At 47.6% G+C, this 27,343-nt stretch overlaps 2 protein-coding genes across 5 annotated transcripts in view; one reads left to right on the top strand and one right to left on the bottom strand.

The window, feature by feature from the left end:
• The window catches only part of HIP1 (huntingtin interacting protein 1), a 69,862-nt gene that overhangs the window by 16,982 nt on the left and 25,537 nt on the right, over positions 1 to 27,343 (top strand). For 2 of the 4 annotated variants that reach the window (XM_083588405.1, XM_083588408.1), the window contains exons 2-5: positions 18,532 to 18,595; positions 18,899 to 19,041; positions 20,562 to 20,618; positions 25,195 to 25,275. In XM_083588405.1, coding sequence (XP_083444531.1) covers positions 18,532 to 18,595; positions 18,899 to 19,041; positions 20,562 to 20,618; positions 25,195 to 25,275 — 345 coding nt within the window. Of the gene's footprint in view, positions 1 to 7,237; positions 7,379 to 15,458; positions 15,815 to 18,531; positions 18,596 to 18,898; positions 19,042 to 20,561; positions 20,619 to 25,194; positions 25,276 to 27,343 lie in introns of those variants that run through there. The other 2 variants (XM_083588406.1, XM_083588407.1) reach the window with 2 other exon arrangements.
• Positions 6,901 to 11,438, bottom strand: LOC310750669 (uncharacterized protein). Its single transcript, XM_083589153.1, has 2 exons — positions 10,760 to 11,438; positions 6,901 to 10,587 (listed from the first exon to the last, which is right to left on the bottom strand). The coding sequence occupies exon 2, from the start codon at positions 7,826 to 7,828 to the stop codon at positions 7,262 to 7,264; it is 567 nt and encodes a 188-aa protein (XP_083445279.1). The 5' UTR covers positions 7,829 to 10,587; positions 10,760 to 11,438; the 3' UTR covers positions 6,901 to 7,261.

Raw genomic sequence — 27,343 nt, 5'->3', positions numbered from 1 at the left:
GGATCAATGGGTGTTAGATGGTGGATCCTTGCTTTTGTCACCCTTTCCCTCAGTAGGTGCATGTGACCTGACACTGATGACTTTTAAATGGGCCCAGAATACCATTTTGTCCTAAGCTGGTTTTACTTGATTCCTTGGCAGTTTTGCATTTAACAGCTGCTTTTAAAAAACTATTTAATGGTTTTCTGCTTGTTTTCCTATTTTTTATACTGATACGGCTTTACTACTGCTTTTAAAAACATCTCTAGATGTCTGATATATTGTGGTTTTATGGTTTACAATTAGGCTATGAAATAATTTTTATGTTTTTAATGTGTTGTGAGCTGCCTTGGGAAGGTTAATCCCCAAAAAGGTGACCTTTAAATATCAAAATGAATTGAGAGACTGCATATTGTGAGTTGAGATGCAGAAGCCAAGGGTTAGATGAGCAGGCCCATTGAAATGAATGAACCCAAGTTAGTAATGCCCATTATTTTTGATGAGTCTATTCTGAGTAGGACTAGCATGGGATGCAACCCCAAGTGCTAAATGAGCAAAGCCGATGAGTGGAGGCTTCTCTGCTTTCTCCAACTCACCCACTAGTTATTTGTGTGCTTGGCATGAGTTCCTCCTAGGAAGCCTTGACCGTGATGTGTAGGGTGCTGTCCTTTTTCTTCACCAAAGAGTTGGTATCCCATCTGTCCTGAGAATGATGCAGTGAACTTCAATTGCTGGAGAGAACAGATGTGCTGAAGGAGGAGCAGCTGCTTGGGGAAGGGCTGTGAGGGGAAAGGGAGGACTGGCAGCTCTTCACTGAGTTGTTATGCAGCTGCTGCTTCTCTTTGTCATCTGAGCCAGGATAGAATTGCTTGAGGGCAGAGGGCACTTCCTTGCCTCCACAGTTGATCCAAACCTTGCTCACCCACCTACACTCCCAAGGCTGTATGGTGGCAGGAGAAAGCTGTGAAGCAGCTGCAGAAAGTGAGTTAGTGTGGTCATGGGGCTTAAAGTAGTTGCCCCTTCTCTGTTCAAGCATGAAAGTGTGAGCCTGCAGGGACCTCTTCTCTCTGTTCCTCTTGTGACCCTTTCACCACTGCTCTGACTGACTACTTCCTCTCCCTACGTTCATCTTTTTCATGACTTTTTCTATTTCCCTAGCTCAGAAAAACCTGGATCTTGGTGTTTGGTCCTCCCCCTCTTGTTACTCAGATCTCTGCATGTGGTTCTGCATCTGTGGCCTCTCAGAGCTGCCAGAGGGTGTCCAGCCAGAACATTTTCCCTTTTGAAATATGGTAGAGCCCTCCTTTGTTGCCACCTAAAAACAGAGGCATTGGGAGAAAAAAGCAATTGACACAGAAGAGGCTTTCCCTAGTATTTTGGGAAAGTGCCTGTGTCTTCACTAATAAGTGTACTGCTTAATATTATTTGTTTGTTCCTTCTTAGTGAGACAGAGTCCACCAGACATGGATGCTGTCCCAGGTAATAGTACAAGGTGTTAATGCAGCATACTATCAACAGACTGGGACACGGGTGGCGCTGTGGGTAAAACCTCAGTGCCTAGGACTTGCTGATCGTAAGGTCAGCAGTTCGAATCCCCGTGGCAGGGTGAGCTCCCGTCGTTCGGTCCCAGCTCCTGCCCACCTAGCAGTTCGAAAGCACCCCTAAGTGCAAGTAGATAAATAGGTACCGCTTTATAGCGGGAAGGTAAACAGCGTTTCCGTGTGCGGCACTGGTGCTGGCTCACCAGTTGCAGCTTCGTCACGCTGGCCACGTGACCCGGAAGTGTCTTCGGACGGCGCCGGCTCCCGGCCTCTTGAGCAAGATGAGCACGCAACCCTAGAGTCGGTCACGACTGGCCCGTATGGGCAGGGGTACCTTTACCTTTACCTATCAACAGACTAGTAAACTAATCAGCCCCTGTTCCAACCCCCCAACCCCCCACTCCATACAAAGACTGCTGGATACTCCATTGCCTGTAGTAGCCACTCCAGCCCAAATCTATCAGCAGGTGTTGGATAACACTTTAATGGTTGCTTATATCTCCAATGGGAATGCTAAAGAGTAGCCTTTATCCACCACTACAGCTTTGATGCTCATCTAAGGGTGGATTTTTCCTTTGAAAGGGCAGTGCGGAGCTCCATGTGTGTGACCTCAAAGGAAAAGAACTGGTTTCTTTCATGTAACTGTAATTATTTGCATGGTCATCTCTGTAATCTCACAATCCACCCTCCATCCCTGCTGTGCTTGCTACCTTAGCCTGCTCTTGGTCAAAGCTTCGTATTTACACGCCTACCGGGTAATCATAGGTGACAAGTCATTCCATGTAGGCAAGTGAGTGAGCTGGCGGAAGGCAGCAGAGCATTCAGTCCTCCTTCTGTCCCCAGTACAGAAACCTAAGTGGCTTTGCCAGAAAAAGTGAAGGCCCTTCCTTTGCACCCAGAATAAGAATGCAGTAGGATGCTAGGAGAGGAACGGAGTCCCCTATCCCTCCTCTGCCAGTGCTCCAGCAGGCTAGTAGGCATTTTTGCAGGCTAGTAACTAGGCTAGTAACTTTTGTGGGCTGGTTGACAAGGGTACTTTTTACATAGCTGCTTCATGTGGTTTCAGAGGCAGCAGCCATGCCCCCTTGAGAATAAACATGGAGGGTGAGGGAGAGTGGCCCACCAAAATGCTGGCCCAGCTCCAGAAGGTTCCAAAACAATACCCATGCAATAGATGCAGGAGCTATATGTATGGCTACAAAGACAACCACAATTCATGTACCTCAATGACAGGTGAGCCACCTGTTTTTCCTCAGAGAAGCTGGCATGTGATCTCCAGGCAGCTGCTAGAAGCAACCCTGCCTAGCCAGCAGTCATATGGTATCCTGTGCCTTCAAACAATTCTCCTGAGGCAGATACCTTGAAATCTAGAAACGTTACACAGCCCATCTACAAGGCTGGCCCCTGGGAATGAGAAATGTTTCCCCCACCTCCCAAGCCTAGTAGCAAGGTGCAGGGGTGCTTCACCACTGTGGCTGTTAATGAGGATGTTTTCCATCACTGTTGGGTATGGGAGCCAGGTTGTGCAGCTCCATAGGCTGCTTGAGCAAAATTGGGGAGGGGCCTCTGTCTTCTAAAACAAGCCTCCTACATAACGTCTTGCCCAAGGCTGCACTGAAACGGGATTTATTTATTTTTTGCACCGCCTGCTTAGGGAGAAGCTGGCTGTTGGCCCACTTGGGATTTCACAGCAAAGGAAACTGCATTTCCACCCAAACCCTCATTTAGCCCAGCTTGGCGTGGGAGCTTTTGCTCTTGTTCTGTGCTTCTTGGACAATTTGTTCCTGTTAGCTGGAAGCCACAATAAGCAGTAGCAGCACTGCTTTTTCTTAAGATGCTTGAGGCAGCGGGTGTTGCTGAACAGCCCCCAATACTTCAGTTGCAATAATGAAGCAGAAGCTGTCTGACACCTCTTTTTATATGGAAAAAAAGCACCCCACACAATTCAGCTGGTTGATTCTAAAGCTGCTGGAGCTGCCTTTTGCTCTGCTCTCAGCTTGAGGAATTGTAGAGTTTACATCCCTCCTGAGGCAAACTTCCACTTTTCTTGCCTAACCTATGATTCATATGTTTCTGAATGTGAACTGCAAGTAGGTTAGGGGGCCCAGGTACACATTTGGAAATCTAAGAAGTTACACAGTTCCTATTTGACAGAAGGAAAAAGTAGCAATGCTCAGAAACACCCCCCCCCCAAAAAAAAGAAATGTAAAACATGAGAATGGGCCTTTTATATAGTGCCCCATCTGTGGAATGCTCTTCCAAGGGAAATAAACCTGGTGCCACCCTCAGGTTTGAGACAGCAGGCTAGGACACTTTTTTAAACTCAGGCCTTTGGTAGCTAAGCTGGGCCTCTGCAGGGGTCCTAACCCCAACCATCCCCCTTATTGGCTTTCATTAATTGGATATAGCCAGGTATTGGTGGCTGTCACCTTGCTTGGCTTCCTGGTTCTGCTGCTGTTCTTAGAAGGCAGTGTCCCATCAGTTTTTATAACTGACTGAAGTGTGTGCTGTGTTGCCTCCAAGAACCTAAAAGGCAAATCATGATCTTAAATTCCTTTTTAAAACTTCAATCTGTCATCTTTAAGTGGCTTTGTTCTTGACTGCACGTATGAAATTCCAAAGGTTTGCAGCCTGTTGGGTGGGGGGGAAAACTCCTGTAGATTTCATTACCACAGTACATTGTGATAGCTTTCAAAGAACAGTAAGAAACATTAATAGACATTATGACTATATTGTTGGCCATAATAGCTCAGAGCAAAGCCTCTTTATTTAGAATCGGGATAGCTTCAATTATGGGGTATTGGAAACCAAAGGGGTTCTTGCCCATCTTGCCCTGCCTCTGTGAGCTTTCCTGTAGCTCCTGGTGGGCCACAGTTGGATGCAGAGGGCTGGAGTCGACCAATTCTTTGACTGACACTGTGTGGCAAATTATCATGTTTTTAACAATCACACGCCACTCAAAAACGAGTTAGGCGAAAATATCAATTAAAGTCCAAGTATTTAAGTGTATGGACTGCACTGATTCTGCTATCCTGCTATGCAAAAAGGAGCTATTATCCTTCTTAGGCTTTGTGTCCTTTCCTGTCACTTCCAGGTCTCTCAGAGGGGAAATGACTTAGCACTTGGGGTGGGAAACACAAAGAGAACCGGAAATCAGCAATGTGCAGTTTTGCAGGACTGCATTTTGCAATCAGATGGGCAGTGTGTGTGCTAATGGCTGGGAGAGTGTGGTGGGCAAGTGACTGCAGTATTGAGCTTGTCATTACAGTGCTCATGTAGGCTTCTGTGGGATAGAAAGAGCAGACCTTGTGGTACCAAGTCCCTGGGAGTCTCCTTACAGTGCAGACTGTGTAGAGCCACCAACCTAGATGGCTGTGAATGAGGATTAGACAAATTCATGGAGGAAATGGCTATTGATGGCTAACTAGCTACAGTAGCTATGTGGAAGCAATAATGCTTTTGAACACCCATTGCTGGAAACCATAGGAGGGTTTTTGTTGTGCTCAGGTCCTGCTTGTGGGTTTCCCCAACTGGGCATCTGGTTGGCCACTGTGAGAAGAGGATGCTGGGCCACAAGGGCCACTGGCCTGGTCCAGCAGGACTCTTCCTATTTTCATACACAGTCACTGTGCCAAGGCTTGCTTCTTCCACTCAGGTGACTTTTGCCCTCAATTCTACTTTTGATCCCACCTCAGCTTGTCTGCACTTCAGATCTCATCCTGCAACTTAGTGTGTGTTTTAAGACCAGTTTCCAGTTTCCAAGTTGGCTTACAATTAAATCCACATAAAGATGTAATATGATAAAGGCTAATGCTGGTGGGCTGTTGTGGGACAAGCCCCGCGAGTTCCTTTGTTTCTATTCAGTGGTGATATGGTCCAGGCTTTTCAGAGGAAGGGGCCAGAAGGCTCTTGTTGTCCCCTTCCACAAAATTTTAAAGGAGAGGCAGGGAGGAAAAGGCCAAAGGTCAAGTTTATGGAAGCTTTTGTTTTTGAATGCAGGTTGTGAGGGAAAGGAGCATGTGAAGAGTGCCAGCGTTCACGGAAACAAAACCAGCCCTGCTTTCTTTATCAAAAATTTTCTATCCCATCTTTCTACATCATTCTTTCAGAGGCTACTGTGACAATGTGGTCTTATTGTTATAGGGAGTGTTGTGCTGGGCCATCTTTTGTTCTTTGTGGTGGCTTCAGTGCAGATATGGTTTCAGTTGAGCTACTAGCACCGCAAAGGGCCTCAGAGGCAGGATGAACACCTTTGTCTTCTTTTCCATCCAACACTTGTGAGGAGCAATAGGAGGTGCTGCTAGGGGAACATTAATCTGAGAGGGGTTAATGAGAGAAGGGTGCCTGCTTTGTCCACAGAAGGGCCCAGGCTCAATCCTCAGCAAAGGTCCCTGCTGAAAACCTTGGTTAGAGCTGTTGCCAGCCAGTAGTGAGCTATATGGACCCAGGGGCCTGGCAGCCCGCACCTGGAATACCATGTCCAATTCTGGATGCCACAGTTTAAGAAGGATGTTGACAATCTGGAGCATGTACAGTGGAGAGCAACCAAGATGATCAAGGGTCTGGAAACCAAGCTTTAGGAGGAATGGCTGAAGGAGCTGGGTATGTTTAACCTGAAGAAGAAGAGACTGAGAGGAGATATGATAGCCATATCTCAATGGCTGTCACATGGACAGTGGAACAGCCTCCCATGAGAGGTGATGGCCTCTCCTTCACTGGATGTTTTTAAGCAGAGGTTGGATGGCCATCTGCCATGGATGCTTTAGCTGAGATTCCTGCATTGCAAGGGGTTGGACTAGATGACCCTCAGGGTCCCTTCCAACTCTACAATTGTATGATTCTATTTCCCCAGATGAAATTATTATTATTATTATTATTATTATTATTATTTATATCCCACCCATCTGGCTGGTCCCCAGCCACTCTGGGCGGCTCCCAGCAGAACACTAAAAACAGAATAAAACTTCAAACATTAAAAACTTCCCTAAACAGGGCTGCCTATAAGAACTGAGTAAGCAATTGATGGGCAGCCTAAAGATTATCTAAGCCAACCATGACATGCAGAGAGTGGAGGTGATGGAGTTGGGGGATGAGAGACGGTGGTGGATAGAGGACTGGTGCGAATGTGGGGTGGGGGCTGGTCCTCCCATCATCCCAATCCTAACCTCAGGCTATCCTTTCCAGGCAGTCCTGGGGGGGGGGGGACTGCTGCTTGGGAGTTTCGCTCCTCTCTTCGCCATCTCCATGCAAAGTGGCGATCCTCCGGGGGACGGTGAAGCTGCTTGGCCGGCGCTCTGGTGACCTCTCCAGGCAGCAGGAGGGTCTCTACCCGCGTGGGCGCTGCCGCGCAAACTCCTCCTTCCCGCCGCCTTGGCTGGGTCTGTGCCGGGCCTGGCCCGGCGGGCGGCCGCTGCTTCTGCACGGTGTCTTCCTTTGTGCCGCCTGAGCCGGGGTGGGGGGTGGGAGAAGCCCTGCCTGCCTGCTTCCCTCCTGCTGCCCTTCCGGGGAGGGGAGGGGAGAGCTGGGCGGGCGCGAGCGAGCGCCGGCGGCGGCCTTTTGTCATTCCGAGCACACACGCAGACGCGTCCTCGCTTGCTCGCTCACTCCGGCGCTGCGCCTGGGCGCGGCGGGCGGCGCAATCCCACCGCCGGGGAGGGGCGGCCGTGGGGTCGCCACCATCGCCGCCGCCCCCTCGTCTGGTCCTCTCTCTTGGAAGGAGCGCCGCCCTGGGCATGGGCATCTCACCGTAGCTGGAGCAGGGAGGAGAGGAGGGCGGGAGAGACCCGCCCCGTCGCCGCCACCGGCGGCGGCCCCAGCAGCAGTAGCAGCAGCCTCCGACCATGGAGGTGGGCAAGATGGTAAGGGCAGGGCACCACGAACCCAGGCGGACGGGAGCCGCGGAGGGCAGATGGCGCCCGGCTTTGTGAGAGGGGCGGCGCCCGGGATGCTCCCCGGCAGGAGGCAGGCGGGATGGGGGCGCGGATACTCTCCCTCTCCGGGGTTGCCGGGCTTGTCACCAGCTCCGGGTGGGGTTTCAAGAAAGGAGAGGAGCGGCTGGCCGGGCGGTAATCCCGCGCATTGTGTGCCCAGCCGCCGCTCGCAGGAGAACCCTCGGGGCGCTCGGCTCCAGGGACTTGGCACTGGAGGAGGTCCAGCGCCGGAGGACGGGGTGGTCCTCCCCCACCCCTGGCCTTGGACACCGGCTTGCTCGAGGTGGGGCTCGCCTTCTCTCCCTCCTCCCATTTCCTCGAGAGGAGAGTTGGAGGGAGGCGCTTGTTGCTGCCTCCGTTGTCCCCGGTTGCCTCCATCTATCGAGCCTTGCAGGGCTCGGGAGCCTCCACCCGCTTCCCCCATCTCGGGAGTCTCCTTGCGGCGTCTTCCCAGCCTGGGTTAGGACATACCTAGCGGGGAAGCGCGCAGAGCCAGGCTCTGCTTTGTTGCAGTAGGGAGAGAGCCGCCGCCACCTGTCTCCGGCTGAGCGAAACACTCGCAGCCGGCATTGTGGGCGCGTCCAGGACCACCATCCCTCCCTTCCTCCTTTTGCGGGTGGATCTGGGCCGAAGGGGGCAGGGCGCGACCTCGAAAAGGGTCAAGTTGGTTCTGTGCAACAGAGAGTTCCCCAGGGCTGCCTTTCGGAAGCAGCAGGAAAGGCTTTGAAGGACTCCCGCCAGAGACTCCGTTGCCTTGGGGCGGGGGGGGCGTGTTGGTGTTTGCCTCCTGCAGTCACAGCAGTTGAACCCTACAGAGCCGGGAAAAGGAGCTGTTTTCAAGCTGCAAAAAGGGGCAGGCTTTGGTGGGGGGAGTTAGCCCACCTCGTGGGGGGGGGGGAGGTTGCGAGCTACTGATTGGCTCCCAGTGACATCATGCTACCTAGACAATTCCCCCTCCATCCCTAATTCGTGCTTTAAGAGTAGCGGGTTTCTGGAGCATGGTGATAATGCCTTGAGGGGAGCCAAACTAAGGGGTACCTGCTGGACCAGCAACCACAGGTAGGCTCCCTCAGGAAAGTGGCAGGTGGGTGGAGAGGAGGCAAGAGCTAAGAACGAGCCCAACACTTAAAGGAATGCAGCTCAAAGTAATAGTCATGATTCCACCAGTGTGCTTAGCCCCAGCTGCTTAAACAAAAAGATTGCAAGGTTTAAGACGGTTGCGCAAGGGGGGAAGGGAGTAATACATTCAAGAGGAGGCATTGCATTTTTCATTCCTTCCTGTCTGAATTTGACACACAGAAGGGCATGGGGGCTGCTGTAGTTCAGTGGCAGAACAACTGTGTTGCATGCTGAAGGTGCCACCCCCGATGGCATCTCCAGGTAGGGCTGGGAGAGACCTTGGAGAACTGCTCCCAGTCAGTGCAGACAGTCCTGAACTAGACCACTTGGTATAAGGCTTCTTCCTACATTCCTAGAGGCAAGAAGGTGTGAGCTGTTGACTTGAGAGTGACATGAGGGAGAAAGCACACACACACACACACACACACACACACACACACACACACACACGTATTCAGGGCTTCCTAGCTCCAGTCCAGAACTTCCACTCTGAGAGAGGGGCAACTCATCACAGTCTGAAGGGCTGCTGGGAGCAGCATCTTCTGAGCTGTCAGAGAGGGCAGATGCACCTGGAGTGCAGGGCTAAAGACTTTCATGGCTCAAGCTAGGAACAGCAAGCTTTGAAGGGTAGAATAATGAGGTTCATGCTGACCTATTGGCAGGGAAGCCACCCTTGAGATATGCTGCAGCAGCAGCCTCTGAAAGAAGCTGAGGGTGAGCTACCGGTTTAAAATGATGGGTTCCCCCCTCAAATAAGAAAAATTGATCACTCCAAATGTTAACTGGTGGTGGAAGGGTAAGTGTATTCAGGTTATTAAAGGATGTTTCAGTTACACGCACACATCCTCTTGTAAATGACGTACCCCTTCCTTGTTTGGGGCAAGTGAAATTTGCCTCTTGAGGAACCTGGGTGGGAACAGTCAATATCCTTTCTGCTTCTTTTCTGCCACCAAAGAACCCTATTGCTCTTCATTTCAGCGCCTGAATTGCCTTCATGGTAAGGGGGAGTGTCCCTGTCTCAAAGTCACTGTGTGCTTACAGCTTGCTTGAATTCTGTTTGGGGGACTAGAAAGGTGTGGCATTCCCACTCCAAATGGGAATGGGGGAGGTAGTGCTGCTGTTTTGTGCAGAGGGGTGGGGGTGGTCTTTGGGTTATCCAAATGAGCCCGTAGAAGTGCATTAGGTTTACTAGCACTGATTTGAATGCCTTTGAGAATATTGTCTCCCAGTTAGTTTGGTGTGACGGTTCCTGAGATGGAACAGTGGGTTTGGGCTTACATTTGGATACTGTTGGATTCCATTTTGAATCAGGAGAAGCACAGCCTAGTTCTTCAGGATAAACTCTTGATGCAGCTGTTGGCTTGCGCCAGCAGAGGTCACCCCCCCCAACCTGGTGCAAAATTTGTAACACAAAACATAATTGTGGGAGATAACAAGGCTGATATGCCTGATTGAAAATTGGAATCCTGTGTGTGCATATGCCAGCCTTTGATAAACACCTTTGCTACTTCTCTGTGCTTCCTCTTGTGGAAAGAGCCATGCCACTCTGGTGCTTAGCAGGCTGTTGCCGCCACTGTCATCCCTCTTTGCAATGGGCCTTGTTACATTTTCCTCACAGGACTCTTTTTGATCCGGCAGATGCTGTCTCTGCTTTGGGGAGGGCCCCTTAGCATAAGAGAATCATTGTGGTGTAGTGGTTAGAATTTCAGAGTCGGACCTGGGGGACCTGGGTTCAAATCCACACTCAGCCACAAAAGCTCACTTGAGCAGGAAACCAGGAAGGAGAACCTGACCATAAGAGCCTAATTTTACAGATGTTTATCATGTCTGCTCTTACTTGCTCTTTCTCTAAATGAAAAAGTCCCAAATTGTGCAAATCTTTCTTCATAGGGGAGTCTCTCTTGCCACTATGGAAATTCTGGGGCTCCTCACCCTGTTTCCCGGGGCAACACAGCCCTCCTGCCCTGGAGTTGACGAGCCTTGGTTTCCCTTCTCTTTCCAAGCCGCTGTGAGGCTGTCTGGAATGGGGAAAAACAAAAAAAAATTTCCTTCCAGTAGCACCTTAAAGACCAACTAAGTTAGTTCTTGGTATGAGCTTTCGTGTGCATGCACACTTCTTCAGATACACACTGTAAGGAAAAATTTTTTTGTTTTGACTATGGCAGACCAACACGGCTACCCATCTGTAACTGGAATGGGGAAGTAATGCAAGCAGTTCTTTGGAAAGGAAGCTTGTGGTGGCTCCTGTAAGCCACCCTACCCCAGTGGCTGCTTGAGCTCCTTGATCACTCTCCCTCCAGAACATTTCCTAGACTCTTCTGCAACATGTTTTACACATGACAGCGTAAACCAACAAGCCCCTTGAAGTTCTAACTTGCAAAAATAAAGTTAATGGTTGATTTAAAAATGATTCTAGGTTAAAGGGTAGGAGGTTATCCATGCTAGTTTTCCTCAGAGTAGACCCATTGAAGTTGATGAACATGACTAACAGGTTTATTATTTTCAGCAGGCCTACTCTGAATGGGACTTAGTTGAATACAACTCTGACAGGTTTTTTTAAAAATTGGCATTGTATTCTGAATAAAATAGTATGTAACAGACGCTATTAGATCCCACTATGTTAACTTAAATCCTTCACTTGGCTTTTGGGAAGCTCTGAAGAAGAAAACAGAAGATGCAGAGGTGAAATACCAGGCTCTGAGCAAATATTTATTTATCAAATTTATATCCCATCCTTCCCCAATATGTCCCAGGCACCAAATGAGTGTATCATTTAAAACAAAAAAAAAGCAAAATTTTTAAAGCAGTAAAACTTTTTTTAAAAACTTACAGTTAAATACAACTGAAATAAGTTACATTTTAAAAAAAATAATCTAAAAGTTATAAACATTTTTCAATCCGTTGATCTTATGGTTGCCTAGAACAGTATTCTTCAGCCACCAAACATCTGGATAAATAGGAATGATTTCAAATACCTCCTGCAACGTAATAAAGATGGAAACAAGTGCACCTCATTAGGAAGTCCATTCCACTACTAGGGAGCGACTACTGACAAGGCCCTGTCGTGAGTCAGCGCCAAACGGGTGACACCTAGCAGTAACATCACCACCAAAGCCTCACTTTCTGATTGTAGTGGAGGCAGATCCAATGTACCCAAACAGCTTAATAGGGTTTGAAATAAGAGAACATACATGTCTGAAATCTGTGTTTCAAGGTTGCACTATGAGTGTAAATTCCAGTGTGTAGGTGAAGCCAATAGAGTTCAGAATTTAGGATGAAATTTAATCCTGTGGACCCATGAACCACTGGGGTGCTTCATAATGAAGTCTTATCTGGGGAGGGGAAGAGAAACACAAGAATTTATTGGTGGAGGTGGAGAATGATAAAAACGGGAGGGGGGTCACTACATGTCCTTGGAGTTGTATAACCACAAACAATGGAATTCATGATACAGGCAAAATGCTAAATTGTTTTCATATCCTGTTTTGAGAAGTTGGGGTAGAAAGTAGCTTAGGTGTTGAGCCGTTTCACTGGGTAAATCAGACATCTGATTGCTTACCGAACTAAATGTACTGTATATATATTTTAAGAGGCAAATGGAAGGAGGTGAAACCTCACAGGACTGTTGACTCTGTAGTTGTTAGAGCATGAAGTGGTTTAGGCTCACTCTAAAGAAATAACAAAATTCCCAGATATTTCAAGCACCTGTTACTGGGGACCCCAGCGACCCCATTGGCCCTGGAGTGTGCAGAAGGTGCCAGTGCTCAGACCTTGCGTGTGACTGTGTTGGGAGGTGGGCACTGTGTAAACAGAGAGCACATTATTTGTAAAGCTTCCTTCCGGTGGCTATTCTACATATTCCTCAAGTCCTGCTTTGTCGCCATTTAAATGGTATGCATTCATTTGAATGCAGCATTAGGGTTTTTCTATAGATCGCTTGAAAAAGAGGATCTCCCCTGGAAATCTTATTCTGGTATAGATGTGCAGTGGATGTGCTGGACCCAGTAATGGGCTGGATGAGAGCCAATAAACTGAAGCTCAATCCAGATAAGACTGAGGCACTGTTAGCGGGTGGTTCCCTAGACTGGGTGGATTGGAGGTTGCCTGCTCTTGATGGGGTTCCACTCCCTCTGAAGGAGCAGGTATGTATCTTGGTGGTACTTCGGGATCCTGTGCTGTCACTTGAGGCTCAGGTGGCCTTGGTGGCTTGGAGTGCCTTCCATCAGCTTTGGCTAGTGGCCCAGCTGCACCCCACTCTGGACAGGGCTAGCCTAACTACTGTAGCTTGTATTCTGGTATCCTCTACATTAGATTATTGCAATGTGTTATACTTGGTGCTGCCTCTGAAGATGGTTTAGAAACTTCAGCTGGTGCAGAATTCATTGAGCAGGTTGCTCATTGGGGCAAGATGGTGTAGTATATAGCGCCAATCCTGGCCCAACTGTATTGGCCGCCAATTAGTTTCCGTGCCAAATCCAAAGTGCTGATTTTGACATATAAATCCTCAAATGGTTCAAGAGACCTCAAGGGCTGCCTCTCCCCATATTAACTGACCTGGACTCTGTGATCATTATCTGGGGTCCTTCTTTGTGTGCCCCTTCCACAAGAGGTCCAGAGAGTGACAACACGAGAACCGGCCTTTTCTGCAGTGCTCTCCATTTGTGGAATTCTCCCCCCCAGGGAGTTTCACCTAGCACCACTGTTATATCTTTAGGCACCAGGCAAAAACTTTTGTCTACAACCAGGTTGGTCATAAATCACTTTGGGTTGCCCTGGGCAAGATAAAGCGATGAACAAATTCAATAAATAAGAAAAATGATGATGATGATATGTTTCAAATCAGTTTGCTTATTCTGTCTTCCACAGTAACATAGGAAGCTGCCTTATACCAAGTCAGACCATTGGTCCATCTATCTGAGTATTGTCTACACTGACTGGCAGCAGCTCTCCAGGATTTCATGCAGGAGTCCCTCTTACTCCTACCTGGAGATGCCAGGGATTGAACCTGAGACCTTCGGCTTGCAAGGCAGAGCAGACACTCTGCCATTGAGCTGTGGCCCCTCCCCAAAACTCTAGGAAGGCCTGCTTGCAAGGGGGGGGGAGCATCTTCAAAGGCTCTTTACTGATAAAAGCCCTTGGCAGAGCACACTGGTAAACTGATGCTTGGCCAGCTTCCTGTGCCCTGTCATAACTCTGGGAGTGATGGAAGGGCACAGGGCAGTCCTCCCTCTTGCAGGGCTTGGAAACTGCCACTTGCTTCTTGGATTCAGGGCAGTTTGTAGTTCCAGCTTCCTATAAGGGCAGTTGCAGGGCAGGCAGGAAAGACCTGGATTTTGTTGAGAAAAAGTAGGGCTAAGGTAGGTCTGTCCATTCTCAGTAGGCTTTGTGCCAGAGGCTCACTGTAAGAGCCAGAGCTGTGCTTGGTGCATGTGACGTGGCCTTAACATTTGAGCTGCAGGTCTCCCCCCTTCTGATCTCAGAGCCCCAAAGCACCCTCGGCAGATGCTGCTGGTCTGCCCAGAGTGGCCTCCTCCCAGCTTTCAGCTTTGCCCAGAATAATCACTGGTGGGTTTGCTGCAGTGCTGAGGTTCCCATAGGGCCAGCAGTGGACATTCCACCCCCCTCCTGGCAGGTCCTAGCTCAATTTGTCACTGGACACCAACTTTGAGGTCATCAGTGAAGCACTCAGAGACAAGAGGGAAGCCCTGGATTCAGGGGAAACGAGGGTGGTCCAGGTGTTAAGAATTCCCCAGGAGCATTTTGCTACTGACATGGGTCTAGTTACCCCTGTGTGTGTTGTTTCTTCTTCTTGCATACTGGGACAAATGAATTCTTGTAAGAACAAGTTACAGTCAAGCAATGTAGTTGAGATCAGACAATTGTGGAATTGGAAGGTACCCCAAGTGTCATCTCGTCCAATCCCCTGGCAAATAGACTTTCCGTTGTGGTGACCAAAACCTAGATCCAAGGTGCGCCTAGCTTATATCTGAGTTTCTAACACTGGGATTGGTGTTCTCTTGAGGACAGGGTTTGGTGGCACATCTTAAGCACCACATCTGCAAATCAATCACCAAAACACCAAGCGTGAATCCAGTTTGAAGGATAGGGACTGCTTTGAAGAAGCCATTATCCTTGTTTAGACCTTGCCAGACAAAAACAGCTTAATATCCACAAATTGCTATGATAAGGAAGAGTTGGGTTTCTGGGATTTCCATGGATAATTTTGGACCAGGAGCTCATTAGTGCTGTGGCTTCTTTCTTGATCTCATGCCAGTTGTGATATCAGCTGGGGAGTAGCAGTGAGCCCATCTGGTGCCTCTCCTGCCTTGGCTGTAGCTTCCTGTTGCTATGCATGGGGCGGGCGGGTGTGGAATGAAGCTGGCATTTTCCTGCACGTTGCCTTTACAGAACTTGCTGCATACAGAGCTGCTGGAGCAGGAAGTGCTAGACAATGCCACCCTTTCAGCTGAGCCTTGACCATTTCCCTCTGTGGGTCCAGGAAACCCTCAGCCCTGAGGGTTTTGATTCCAGTGTATAAACCTTCCAGGAAAGGGATGGTGATCTTATGCAGAGGGGAGGAGACAGGGCCCCAGAATGTTGCCTTGCACCTTCCTAACCATTTCCCCCACCCCCCCCAAACTCAGCCAGAGAAGCCTCATTCATGATTCTGCAGCTGGGCCTGGAATCCCTCCTGGGTGAAGCCTTTTCAGAGTGACACTGCAGCTGTCAGCTCAGCGGGAGTGCAAGGCTTCCTTTTCTCCCCACCCCCAGATGATGAAATTATTTTGTGGGAGGAGAGGGGGTGCATAAACACCTCATAGAAAGTCATGGGATCCCTGTGGTTTTGAAGAGAGAACAGTGACTCTCCACAGAATGTTCAGTACACATTTGAATCTAGCACTCCAGATTGCATGCTTGAAGGCAAAATCCAGTTCTCAGGGGCAAGGCACTGCACAGCCCCAAAGGAATGACAGATTTCAAGAGAAAAGCATCAGTGTTTTGATGCCTGCCTGGAAGTTTTCTGACCTCCCCCAGAAGGTTTATACACAGTCTTAGAAGGACCTTCCTAAAATGTTGGGTCTTTCCCTGCGTCCTGTGACGTGTCTTCATGGTTACAGGGGACTCAGAGTTGAGTGGACTTCTACAGAAGTTTGCTTTGGGGAGATCTGACTGAGAGGTTTGACTGAACTGATCTGAGCTGTAACAAGATGAGCCCCATCCCAAATTAAGCTGTTGGGAACCATGGTATGTTATGGTGATGCTGTATGTTCCGTTTGCTTGACTGGCTACTGATTTTAACATCTGCCTTGCACCAAGAGGCACCAGGGGCATGGCATGCCTTGATCTGCTTTTGGTACTCGAGTGTTGATTCCCTTCAGAGCATCCAAAGGTAGAAAGGCCCACTTTCAGTACCTGGACTTGAAGGCCTTGATCCAGCCCTTTGTAGCTTGAATTGATATTGGGGTGGGTGGTAGGTTTGCTCTAGTTTAGCAGAGGCAAATACTGAGGCTAGTGAGCTTCTGTGCAGCCCTAAATTAGGTTGTATGACGAAGCAAAGTCACAGCTTTTTGGAGAGATCTTTAAGACAGGACTAGTGAGTCCTGGCAGAGGGCAAGAGCAAATCTCGATTTACCTTTAAGATATCCAAATATGGAGCTTGGTGATGGGCAGTGCTGAGTCACTCTGTAAGATTTCCTCAGTTTACTCAGTCAGGATGAGAAGCGCAGGCAGTGAAATGTGAGGCTGCTTCCGTGCTGAGCTTCTGACACTTGTTTATCTCATCTAGAGCAGACCACAGATGGGAAAGTTGTGCCACTCTGTCCTTGTACTCTTCTGGGTGACCACTTTATTAATCTTTCATCCTGATCTGCTTGTACAAAGCTTTTGCGGGGGCCAGACCATGTCCAGTCATTGCTGAGCATTTGTTCTTATTTGTTTTTGGGTTACATGCCTTCCAGTTAATTATTTGTTTATCACACACCTTTCAGTACATTTCCTCATCACTTTCCTAACCTCAAAAGTCCATCATCATCTTTAGGTGGATTTGTCACTATAGAGCACTCTCATTCACTTTAATTGTACAAACCTCCAGTGTGTACTTTAAACCCTCTCTAGGGGCTGTGCTAGGAAATGTTCTCTATATATCAGAATGTTCCTGAGTAGTGCGCTGTGCCGTACATGGAATAGCTATGATTGTGACACCCTTTGCAGCTCTCTAAAAGCTATTTCATGTTTCATGTAAGTTATCTTTTGTTATGGTCATAAGACCCATTGAAAAAATACAGATTGCAGTATACTGGATAACAGTATACTAAATATTTCATTTCTGTAGTACAGAGCTTTCCAAACTTTTCATGTTGGTGACAAAGTTTTTAGACATGCATCATTTTGTGACAGAGTAATTCAACTTTACTAGCGCACCAGAGGTTAAACTAACTCCTTTCCAGCCCTGGGAGAAGCGCAGGGAGCAGTCACACGGCACACTTACACACTGCAGCCAACACACTACTAACAGGTCACGACACATAGTTTGGAAACATTAGAGATCCACTTCACATCACTTCACTGTAAAGTGAGATTGTGTTGGTAGGAGAAGCAGACCTAGCCAGGGTCTTCTGCAGGTGGCTTTTTAATAAGGGTAACTGCTAGACCAGCAGTTCTGAAAGTGTGTGGTACTGCCCCTCCCGGGGGGGGGGTTACTGGGGGAGTAAATGACTATCAGACTTTGAAAAGCTGGTATCACTGGGTCAAGTTCATCAGCTTTGTGGAATTGAACTAAATAGTTTTAATTGGATTTTGAATAAATGTGCATTTAATTGTTACCGTTCTGAATATTATTGTGTTATTATATTTCTTAGTGGCTCATGCAAACCGCTATTGTGAATAATACATTTTATAGGGTAGGATAGCGAGCACTGGGGTTGAGTTTATGGGACCAAAGGGACAGTGGCCTGAAAACTACTATGCTAGAGGATAACTAGGGATCTGTCAGAATAAGGGTTTTTTTCCCCCAAGGGCAGCCCAGATCTTAGCCTCACCACATAGCCCCCTCCCTCAACCACCACTGGTGATTTGTCTGCAAGCAAGACAGACAATTCTATGATTCTATGATTCTATGATCCTCTATCACATCCAGACATACACTGACTTCTTGCTGAAGTGCATCATTGCTCATAGAGAAAGCTGTAGGTAGGATCTCCCTGTAGACTTTGGCAGACAGCCAGGCTGGTGCAACCTCCCATCTAACTGTGCCATTCCTAGTTGCCAAAACTGGTGCCTGGAAGTCATGGCTGCTTGAGCTGAGGTTCCTGCATTGCAGGGGATTGAGCCCCCTTCCAACGCTACAGTTCTATGATTCTAAGTCTTTCGCTGTCGGGCCGTGATGCCCAACTGCAGGCCTGCTTCCAAGAACCGTGTACCAGTCGGGGGGTGGGGGACCATCTTGGGAGTCAGATGCTGCTGTGCTTTGTCCCACTAAGGGCTTCTTCAGAGGCACAGGAGTTTTTTATTCAAGCTAATGGACCCGTGGAATGAGGAGTAGTGAGTGGAAAATTGGAGGGGGTCTGAGAAATTTGCCCTGAATTGTTGTGCCTGGAGGAAGATGTCCTGAGGCTTCCAGGTTCCTTCAGGGTTTGTACATTGCAGCCTCCACTGGACGAAAACTCTGTCTCTGAATTATTGCAGCCAATCCGCAGCCAGCCTATGTTCAGGACACTTGGGCTGATTTCAACATCCCTTGGCCCATCTCATTGGCCTCACCACTGTGCCAAGGGGGACAATTCTTGGCAACTGCTGAGTGCTAGAAACCCATCAGAATCTTCTCAGAGATGGGCGTGGGGATTGACAGATTTGGGGGAGGGCACGACACAGTTGGTGCTAGCAGCGTTGTGGGAAGGGGGATTACCTTTCTCTGCAATTGCAACCTACTAATGCTTTCCTCCCTCCTCTCCTTTCTTTTTTAGACTGTCAGCATCAACAAGGCCATTAATGCTCAGGAAGTTGCCGTCAAAGAGAAACACGCCAGAAATATCTTTTTGGAATTTGGCAGCTTTGGGGGAAGGTGGAGGCAGAGGCTGCGTCTGCCTTACTGGGGCAAAATGCCCATCGTGGCCTGGCCAAGCTGAGCTGGAACAAAGCACCTGTGTTAGGATTGTGTGTGTGTGTGTGTGTGTCTGTCTGTCTGTCTGTCTGTCTGTCTGTGGTTGTGTGTGTGTGTGTGTTCTGTGCATGTAGATGCTGGGCTTTGAGCCTGCTTGTTGCCCGAAAGCACTGCCCTATATTCTCCATGCTCCTTTCCTTGGAATTCTTTCCTTAGCCTGCATCTCTCACCATGCATCCTGGGGACGCACCACGAGAAAGGAGCCCACACCTTCTGGGCCGTCGTGAGCCGGCTGCCCCTCTCCAGCAATGCCGTCCTCTGCTGGAAATTTTGCCACGTCTTCCACAAGCTCCTCCGTGATGGACATCCAAATGTAAGGGCAGCAGCCTCTTCTCCCAAAGCCCCTCTCTGCTCTGGAGGTCTTGAACTGACCAGCTTCCTGTTTCTGCTTGTGGAACTCGGGTGCTGGGATGCAGGGCGGGTGATGCCAGGACCATTTCCCCTCCTACCTGCTTTGAAATCCATGTTGAGATGGAGCCAATGAAAGGCCTTCATTTAGAGGCTGGGGGCAGATCATGGGGGCAGGGGAGACAGGATTCCACCTCTTTTCTTTCGGGGGCCGACTAGGACCAATGCCCTCTTTTGATTCATTACTTTTATCCTACTTCTCTGTCCGCGGACACACTAAGCAGCTTACAAGGTTTAGAAATGATCAAGGAATTGCTTGTCATTATAAAAACAAATCGTTTAAGGCAGCAGCAGATCAGATTCAATCCAGATCCAGGTTTCAGGAAGCAGAGCGGCTTTAAAAGCCAGCAGTGAAAGGTAACAGCTGAAGACCTAAAGCCTTGTTGAAACCAGTTTTCAGTAGACATTAATAAAGAAACGGCCTGACAGGCCTCCAGGGCAGGAGTTCCACAATACTGAAATAGTATAATGTTACTTTTAAAAAATAAAAATAAATCCTTTTTGGTCATCACCAATTTAGTAACATATCTAATGGTGATAACCCGTAAGGAAATCTGAGATAAATATATGCTTAATTATAGCATTATGATAGTGCTCTAACCCTATATCATTTTTTAAAGTTGCAAAAGTCTTTGAGATTTATTTAAAGATGGATTTACCCCCCCCCCCAAAGTAGGATCATAAAGTGGCACCCACTGCAAGGGCCACCCCAGGGTTTCCCAGACATCTGAGTTCATTGACCCCTTCAAGGGGATCTTCAGCACTGGTTCCAGGGGGCCCTGCCTGCTCCTAGACCTGTGGGGTGTCTGGCTCATACCCTGAGGAGTCGAAATCTGGTCCCAGGTCAGTGCTAGGCATGACAACTCCCTACCTGCTCCATGTGGTCCTGTTGCTACCCATTGCTGAGATAGGGTCCCGCTTCCCAGTCTACTGCCTTCATCATATTGCTTCCTTGAGCCACCCTTTCTTTTAAACAGCCTCCTGGGCGCTCCAGAGTCCCTTTCTGATGGCGTCAGTTCTCTGCCATCTGCACCATTTTTCTCAAACCTCGTCCACCTCCCCTTCCTTCAGCCTCCAGTTTTAGGGTTCAGTGCCTACCCTGCACCTTTCCTTCAGCTTCCTCGCCTCAGGGCTGCTTGGTCCCCTAAACTTCCCATGTCCCAGGACTCCTTCCTAGGATACTGCTGCCCCTGTGTGAGGTTTTATTCCCAGCCAGACTTCCAGCTGTCCTTTCCCTCACAGACGCTGGACTGTAAACTGCCTGTAGTTCTCCATGCAGCTGAGTATTCAGTCCCACCTCACCAGCTCAGCCAAACAGCATGGGAGGCTTTGCCACCACAAGCCCGATACAGGTTATACAGATGCGTCACTGGTATCCAGTACCTGAAGATTTTATGAAAATCCTTGTCTCCTTTTCTCCGGCAGGTCTTGAAGGACTCTGTGAGGTACAAGAGCGAGCTCAGCGACACCAGCCGTATGTGGGTAAGTGCTGGCTGGGCCTGGAGAGAGTCCCATCATCTGCTGACAAATTCCTGAGTCAGGGAGCCAGCTAGATGCCTCCCCTTTGGATCAGGAGGGCAGAGAAGTGTGGAAGTCCGCTTGGTAATGGCACATGTTTTTTCAGAAGCTCTGAGGCACACATGACTCCCCATTCAATAAACCAAATTTGGATCATACCACCCCCGCCTCCCGAGCTCCCTGCCAAATTCCCTATTCCTTGAGCCAGCTGGCCAAGCATGTTCAATTCTGAACAGTCGGCTGGTGTTTCTGTTGTTGCTGCTGCTGCTACTCTTATCAGCCTCTTCTCCTTCCCCACCTGTCTGTTGCCCTTCTGAGTTGACTTCAGGGCTCTTGGGAAGGCAAAGGGTTGTGGGTGGATGGGTGTTCCACACACCCACTTGGCATATGCTGCTAATAGTTCTTCACACCCACCAGTCTGCCTTTCCAGACATGCTCCAGTTCAGACTCTTGCTAATTGCCAGTCTCTGGAGGGCAGGCACCAGTGGAGAAGGAGATCCAGCCTTTTGAAAGCTGGTCTCCCTGCCCAAGAGTCTCTGAATGAGAATGCGGGCGAGGGAAGGCATTGCACGTCCTGGAAGCTGTGAGTTGGCTTGATACTGGTTGTAAGACAGAAACATCTACTACTGAGCCTGTTCCAAGGTCCTTGTATGAATTTACAAAGACCTGAATGCCTTAGGTCCAGGTACCTGCGGTACCGCTTGAAGCCTGATATCCCAGGTCAGTCACTGAGGTCTTCAGGAGCTTCGTTGGTTGTTCCCTGAGTTGGCAAGGCTCATTTGACAAAAACAAGGAACCAAGCCTTCAGTGTCATCGGCCCAGCCCTGTGGAACACTATGCCACTAGATATTTGACAGACCCCTTCTGTGCCAACTTTTAAATGCCAGCTGAAAACTTTTCTATTCCGCCAGGCCTATGCAGACAATTCAGAATTCATCTTTCCTTTTTTTAAAAAAGATATTTATTGAGATTTTACAAACAAAGAAAATTACAATATAAGAAAAGAAAAATAAAAAAGACAAAGAAAAAAGATACAAAAATACAGAAAAAAATACAAAATATGTGAAAAATAAAAAAAAACAATTAAAAACAAATCAAACTTTTCATGTCTTATATTTCAGTTACTCGTTTCCTGACCTCCTCACACCTCCCTTTTTTGTATTCCAGTTCACATAGTTAATTCAGCAAATCCTTTCCCTCTTTGTTTTTATCTTAATTATAAATCTTAACATATTAAACATCATATTTTCATCTAATTATCAATCCTTTTTTGCATATTCTTTTAATTTTGTTACTAAAACCATCTCATTTCAATCCTGCATCATTTTAACATTCATTAATTTTACAGTGTTTCTGCAGATAGTATTTAAATTTCTTCCAATTCTCTTCCACCAACTCTTCTCCCTGGTCGCAGATTCTGCCAGTCATTTCCGCCAATTCCATATAGTCTATCACTTTCATCTGCCATTCTTCCAAGGTGGGTAGATCTTGTGTCTTCCAATACTTCACAATAAGTATTCTTGCTGCTGTTGTAGCATACATAAAAAAAATTCTGTCCTTCTTTGGCACCAATTGGCCGACCATGCCCAGGAGAAAGGCCTCTGGTTCCTTCAGGAAGGTATATTTAAATACCTTTTTCATTTCATTATATATCAATTCCCAGAAAGCCTTAATCTTTGGGCACGTCCACCAAAGGTGAAAGAATGTACCTTCATTTTCCTTACATTTCCAACACTTATTATCGGGCAAGTGATATATTTTTGCAAGCTTGACTGGTATCATGTACCACCTGTATATCATTTTCATAATATTCTCTCTTAGGGCATTACATGCCGTAAATTTTATACCGGTGGTCCACAACTGTTCCCAGTCAGCAAACATGATGTTATGTCCAACATCTTGTGCCCATTTAATCATAGCAGATTTAACAGTTTCATCCTGTGTATTCCATTTCAACAGCAAGTTATACATTCTTGATAGTATCTTAGTTTTGGGATCTAACAGTTCTGTTTCCAATTTTGATTTTTCCACCTGGAAACCAGTTTTTTTATCCATATTATAAGCCTCCCTTATTTGGTAATAATGAAGCCAGTCTCGCACTTTATCTTTTAGTTTCTCAAAACTCTGCAATTTCAATTTGTCTCCTTCTTGTTCCAAAATCTCCCAATATTTTGGCCATTTGGCCTCCATATTGAGCTTTTTCTGAGCCTTCGCTTCCATCGGTGATAGCCACCTTGGGGTTTTATTTTCAAGTAAATCTTTGTATCTTGTCCAGACATTAAACAATGCTCTTCTGACAATATGGTTTTTAAATGCTTTGTGAGCTTTAACCTTGTCATACCACAGATATGCATGCCACCCAAAAACATTATTGAAACCTTCTAAATCCAAAATGTCTGTGTTCTCAAGAAGCAGCCATTCTTTCAACCAGCAAAATGCTGCTGATTCATAGTAAAGTTTAAGGTCTGGCAGGGCAAATCCACCTCTATCCTTAGCATCCGTTAATATTTTAAATTTTATTCTGGGCTTCTTGCCCTGCCAGACAAATCTAGAAATCGCTTTCTGCCACTTCTTAAAACAATCCATTTTGTCCTAAATTTGCAATGATTGAAATAAGAATAACATTCTTGGCAATACATTCATCTTTATAACAGCAATTCGACCAAACAAGGAAAGCTTCAAATTTGACCATATTTCAAGATCCTTTTTCACTTCTGACCAACATTTCTCGTAATTATCTTTAAACAAATTTAGGTTCTTAGCAGTCATGTTAACCCCCAGGTATTTTACTTTCTTAACCAATGTTAATCCCGTCTCCTTCTGAAACCTCTCTTTCTCGATCGGTGTTAAGTTTTTCTCAAGAACCTTAGTCTTTAGCTTGTTCAACTTAAATCCTGCAACTTGACCAAATTCCTGAATCAATTCTAATACTCTTTTAGTACTAGATTCTGGCTCCTGTAATGTCAATACTAAATCATCTGCAAACGCTTTAAGTTTATACTGTTATAAACTTGAATACCTTTGATCAAATGGTCCCTTCTAATCATGTTTAGCAGAACCTCCAGGACCGAAATAAAAAGCAATGGGGAAATTGGGCAGCCTTGTCGTGTCCCTTTCTCGATCTTAAATTCTTCTGTCACCACGTTGTTAACTATCAATTTAGCCTTTTGTTCTGAGTAAATTGCACCTATACCATTTTCAAAACCTTGACCAACCCCCATCCCCTGTAGACTTTTCTTCATGAAACTCCAAGAAATATTGTCGAAGGCTTTCTCCGCATCAACAAATATCAAAACTGCTTTAGTATTAATATTCACTTGCAACTTCTCTAAAATGTTAATTATATTTCTCGTGTTGTCAGACAAGTGTCTACCTGGGAGAAAGCCGGCTTGGTCCTTATGTATCTCTTCCACTAATACTTTTTTTAATCTTTTAGCCAAAATATCAGCAAATATTTTGTAATCCACATTAAGCAGGGATATGGGGCGGTAGTTCTTAAGTTGTGTCTTTTCAGACTCAGTTTTCGGTATAAGCATAATATAGGCTTCCTTCCACGACTCTGGCGCTTTTTTCCCCTCCAAGATTTCATTACAAACCTCCTTTAGTGATTGAATTATCCAATCCTTCAGAGATCTATAATATTTTGAGGTTAGGCCATCCGGCCCTGGAGATTTGCCCAACTGCATATTCTGAATGGCACCTTCTACCTCCTGTTCTGTAATTTTATAGTTCAGCATTATCTTGTTTTCTTGAGAGATTTTTTGTAATCCATTTGTTTTTAAGAATTGGTCTATATCAAACTCTTTCTGTGGCCCTTGTGTATATAACTGTTTAAAATACCTCTGGAAGCATTTTCTAATTTCCACTGGATTCTGTATATTCTTTCCTTCCACTTCCAAGTTCAGAATTCATCTTTCCAATAGTTAATGGATGGATGTTTTCAAACATTTTTCAGGTTGTTATTTTATGGCTTTCTGGTTTCATTGCTGCAAACCACTTTAATTTTTTTTTATGATACAGCAAGATAAAAATATTTTTACAAATAAATACATAAACAAATATATCCTGAATAAATAAAATAAAATAGCGCCCAGGCACACACAGGCTCTCCTTCCCTCCCTCCCTCCTTCTCACCCCTGATACTGGCCAGCTCATGCAAATCTGTGTGCCAGAGCAGCATTAGAGTTCTCTTGAGCTTTGGAGATTCTCCACATGTGTCTTCAGGGCTGTAGCTTAGCAGGTGCCCCTTATTCTCATAGGAACATAGGAAGCTGCCTTATGCTGAGTCAGACCCTTTGTCCATCTAGCTCCATATTTTCTGCACACACTGACAGAGACTCCGTAGCTTCAGGCAGGAGACACTTCCCAGCTCCAACTAGAGATGCTGGACTTGGGGCATGCTTCCTGCATGCCAAGCAGATGCTCTGTCAGTGTCCCTGTAAAAGCTCGCAGTGGAAAATGCTTATTTATTCCCAGGAAGGAGAGAGCTCCTCCTGGCAGCCCTGGCCCTCACTCTCTCCTGCCCCCTTCTCCCCCTTAGGGCCACCTGAGCGAGGGCTACGGGCAGCTGTGCAGCATCTACCTCAAACTGCTGAGAACCAAGATGGAGTTCCACACAAAAGTAAGTGGGGCTGTTTGCCCCTTCCAGTCGTCTGCAAAGCACTCTGGGTACCCAAGGGATCTCTGGCTGGGCAGAGGAACAAAAAGGCCAGAGGCGGCGACAACAGCCTCCCTCGGGGATGCAGAATTTAGCCCCACCTGGGAACTGGATGCCATCACCGACAGGGCATTGTGGGTCTGAATTCTCATGCAGGTGGGACAACCTGAATTGTCTTGTGGATCTGTGGATCACTCCTTTTAAAATTTACTTGGCAGCTCAGCTGAGTGGAGCGTGGTGCCGATAATCAAGGTTACGGGTTCGATCCCTGTATGGGACAGCTGCATATTCCTGCATTGCAGGGGGTAGGACTAGATGATCCTCAGGGTCCCTGCCTATGAATGATAGCGCTGGAACAGAGTAGGCTGCTTATACATAGGCCAACCATCCATCCATCTAGCTCAGTATTGCCCCAGCTGACAGGCAGTGGCTCTGCTGGGCTTCAGGCATCAGACCCTCTCAGCCCTACCTGGAGATGTTGCTGGGGAGAGACCCTGAGACCTTCTGCATGAAAGGGAGATGCTCTACCAATGAGCTACAACACTCCCCTGATTTATGGGCCCCTGGATTGGACATGCCAAAGGGAAGGACCATCTGGAGCTCCCTCTCCACCCACCACAATACTTCTGGGTGTGTCTGTTTTGTACTGTGGATGGCTCCACCTGACTCTGGCCTTTCCCTCCCTTGTGCTTTAACACGGCCAAAGAATCTGGGAAGGGAAAAGATGGAAGACAGTTTTTGTGCCGCGCTTTTATTCATCGCCAGCCACTCCTTACTGTTTCCTGCCCTTTCCTAACTGGGAAGCAGGAACTTTGGGAACTACCCAGAGAACTACAGGGCAGTATAGCTATGCAGAAGAGAGCCAGAGTGGTATAGTGGTTAGAATGCTGCCCTAGGACCAGGGACAGACCAGGGTTCAAATCCCTCACTCGGCCAGTCACTGTCTCTCAGCCTAACCTACCTCACAGGGTTGATGTGAGGATGAAATGGAGGAGGGGGAGAAAGAATCATGTGCACCACCTTGAGCTCCTTGGAGAAAAAGGTGGGAGATAAATTAAATGAATGAATGAATGAATAAGTAAATAAATAAATAAATAAGAGGTCTGCAAATTCCTCTTGGCATATGAAGGGTCGGGCTAGGTGGCCTCAAGCAGACAGGCAGGATGGCGGCATGTACCTGGGTGTATTCTCTCTCTCTCTCTCTCTCTCTCTCTCTCTCTCTCTCACACACACACACACACACACACGTGTATGCAAATTGCTCCCTGGGGACAAACAGCCTGAGCTTTCTTCCTCCCTGCCTGCCTGCCTGCGCCCTTCCTTGGCTCCCAGAACGTTCCTTTGCAAGCCTCCCTTCCCGCGTTGTGATTGGCTCAAGACAGGCCCATTTGTCTCGCCTGCATCCCGTTTGGGGAGTGGAGCCGGCAGCAGGTATTTATAGAATGGAATCCGGCTGACTGGACCAGGAAGCTTGGCTCAGAACCAGAGTCCTGAGGCAAGCAGGCAGGCGGGGAGGCCTTTGCTTCTGCAGGCCAAGCATGGTCCCCTCTGGTGGCCAGAGGGTGCTTGTGAAAAGGAGCAGTGACGAACGAGGTGGGGCAGGGGATTGCCACTGCTTCTGAAGTGTGGCCAGGCTTCACCACTGTGGCCAGGATTAGCCCAGCCCATTCTTCAGAGATCCTGTGGCCACATTCCCAGGGCTGGTTTCACATCCTCTGTTCACTTTTTCCTTTCTCGGCTGGGGTTTATAATGCAGCTCGCTGTGGTTAAAGGGATGGATGTATTTCCCCTGTGCCACCCTTCCCTGTTCTTCAAAAGGGGTCCCAGAAGAGGCCATGTCTTATTCTGGGGGAGCAGAGAGAGAGAAGTTCAACATCACCTGCCCAAACGATGGAGGGGAACCTGCTGAGGACCATCGCTGGCTGCAGCCCCACTGCTCTTCCCACTGGGCACTGCCACTCCAGCGACCTGGAGAGGCAAAAGCCCTGGAAGGGGGTCTGGCAGGAAGAGCCTACTTCATTGGACCTGCCTT

Source organism: Podarcis filfolensis (assembly GCF_964270895.1).
Source record: "Podarcis filfolensis genome assembly, chromosome: 15".
NCBI classification, from domain to species: domain Eukaryota; kingdom Metazoa; phylum Chordata; class Lepidosauria; order Squamata; family Lacertidae; genus Podarcis; species Podarcis filfolensis.
The sequence above is the reverse complement of the archived record's forward strand: the minus strand, read 5'-3'. Positions and strand labels throughout refer to the sequence as shown.

What these genes read in the sequence shown, in the direction of transcription:
- LOC310750669 (XM_083589153.1), bottom strand. Translation starts at nt 7,828, where the DNA reads ATGGAGGCAACCGGGGACAACGGAGGCAGCAACAAGCGCCTCCCTCCA.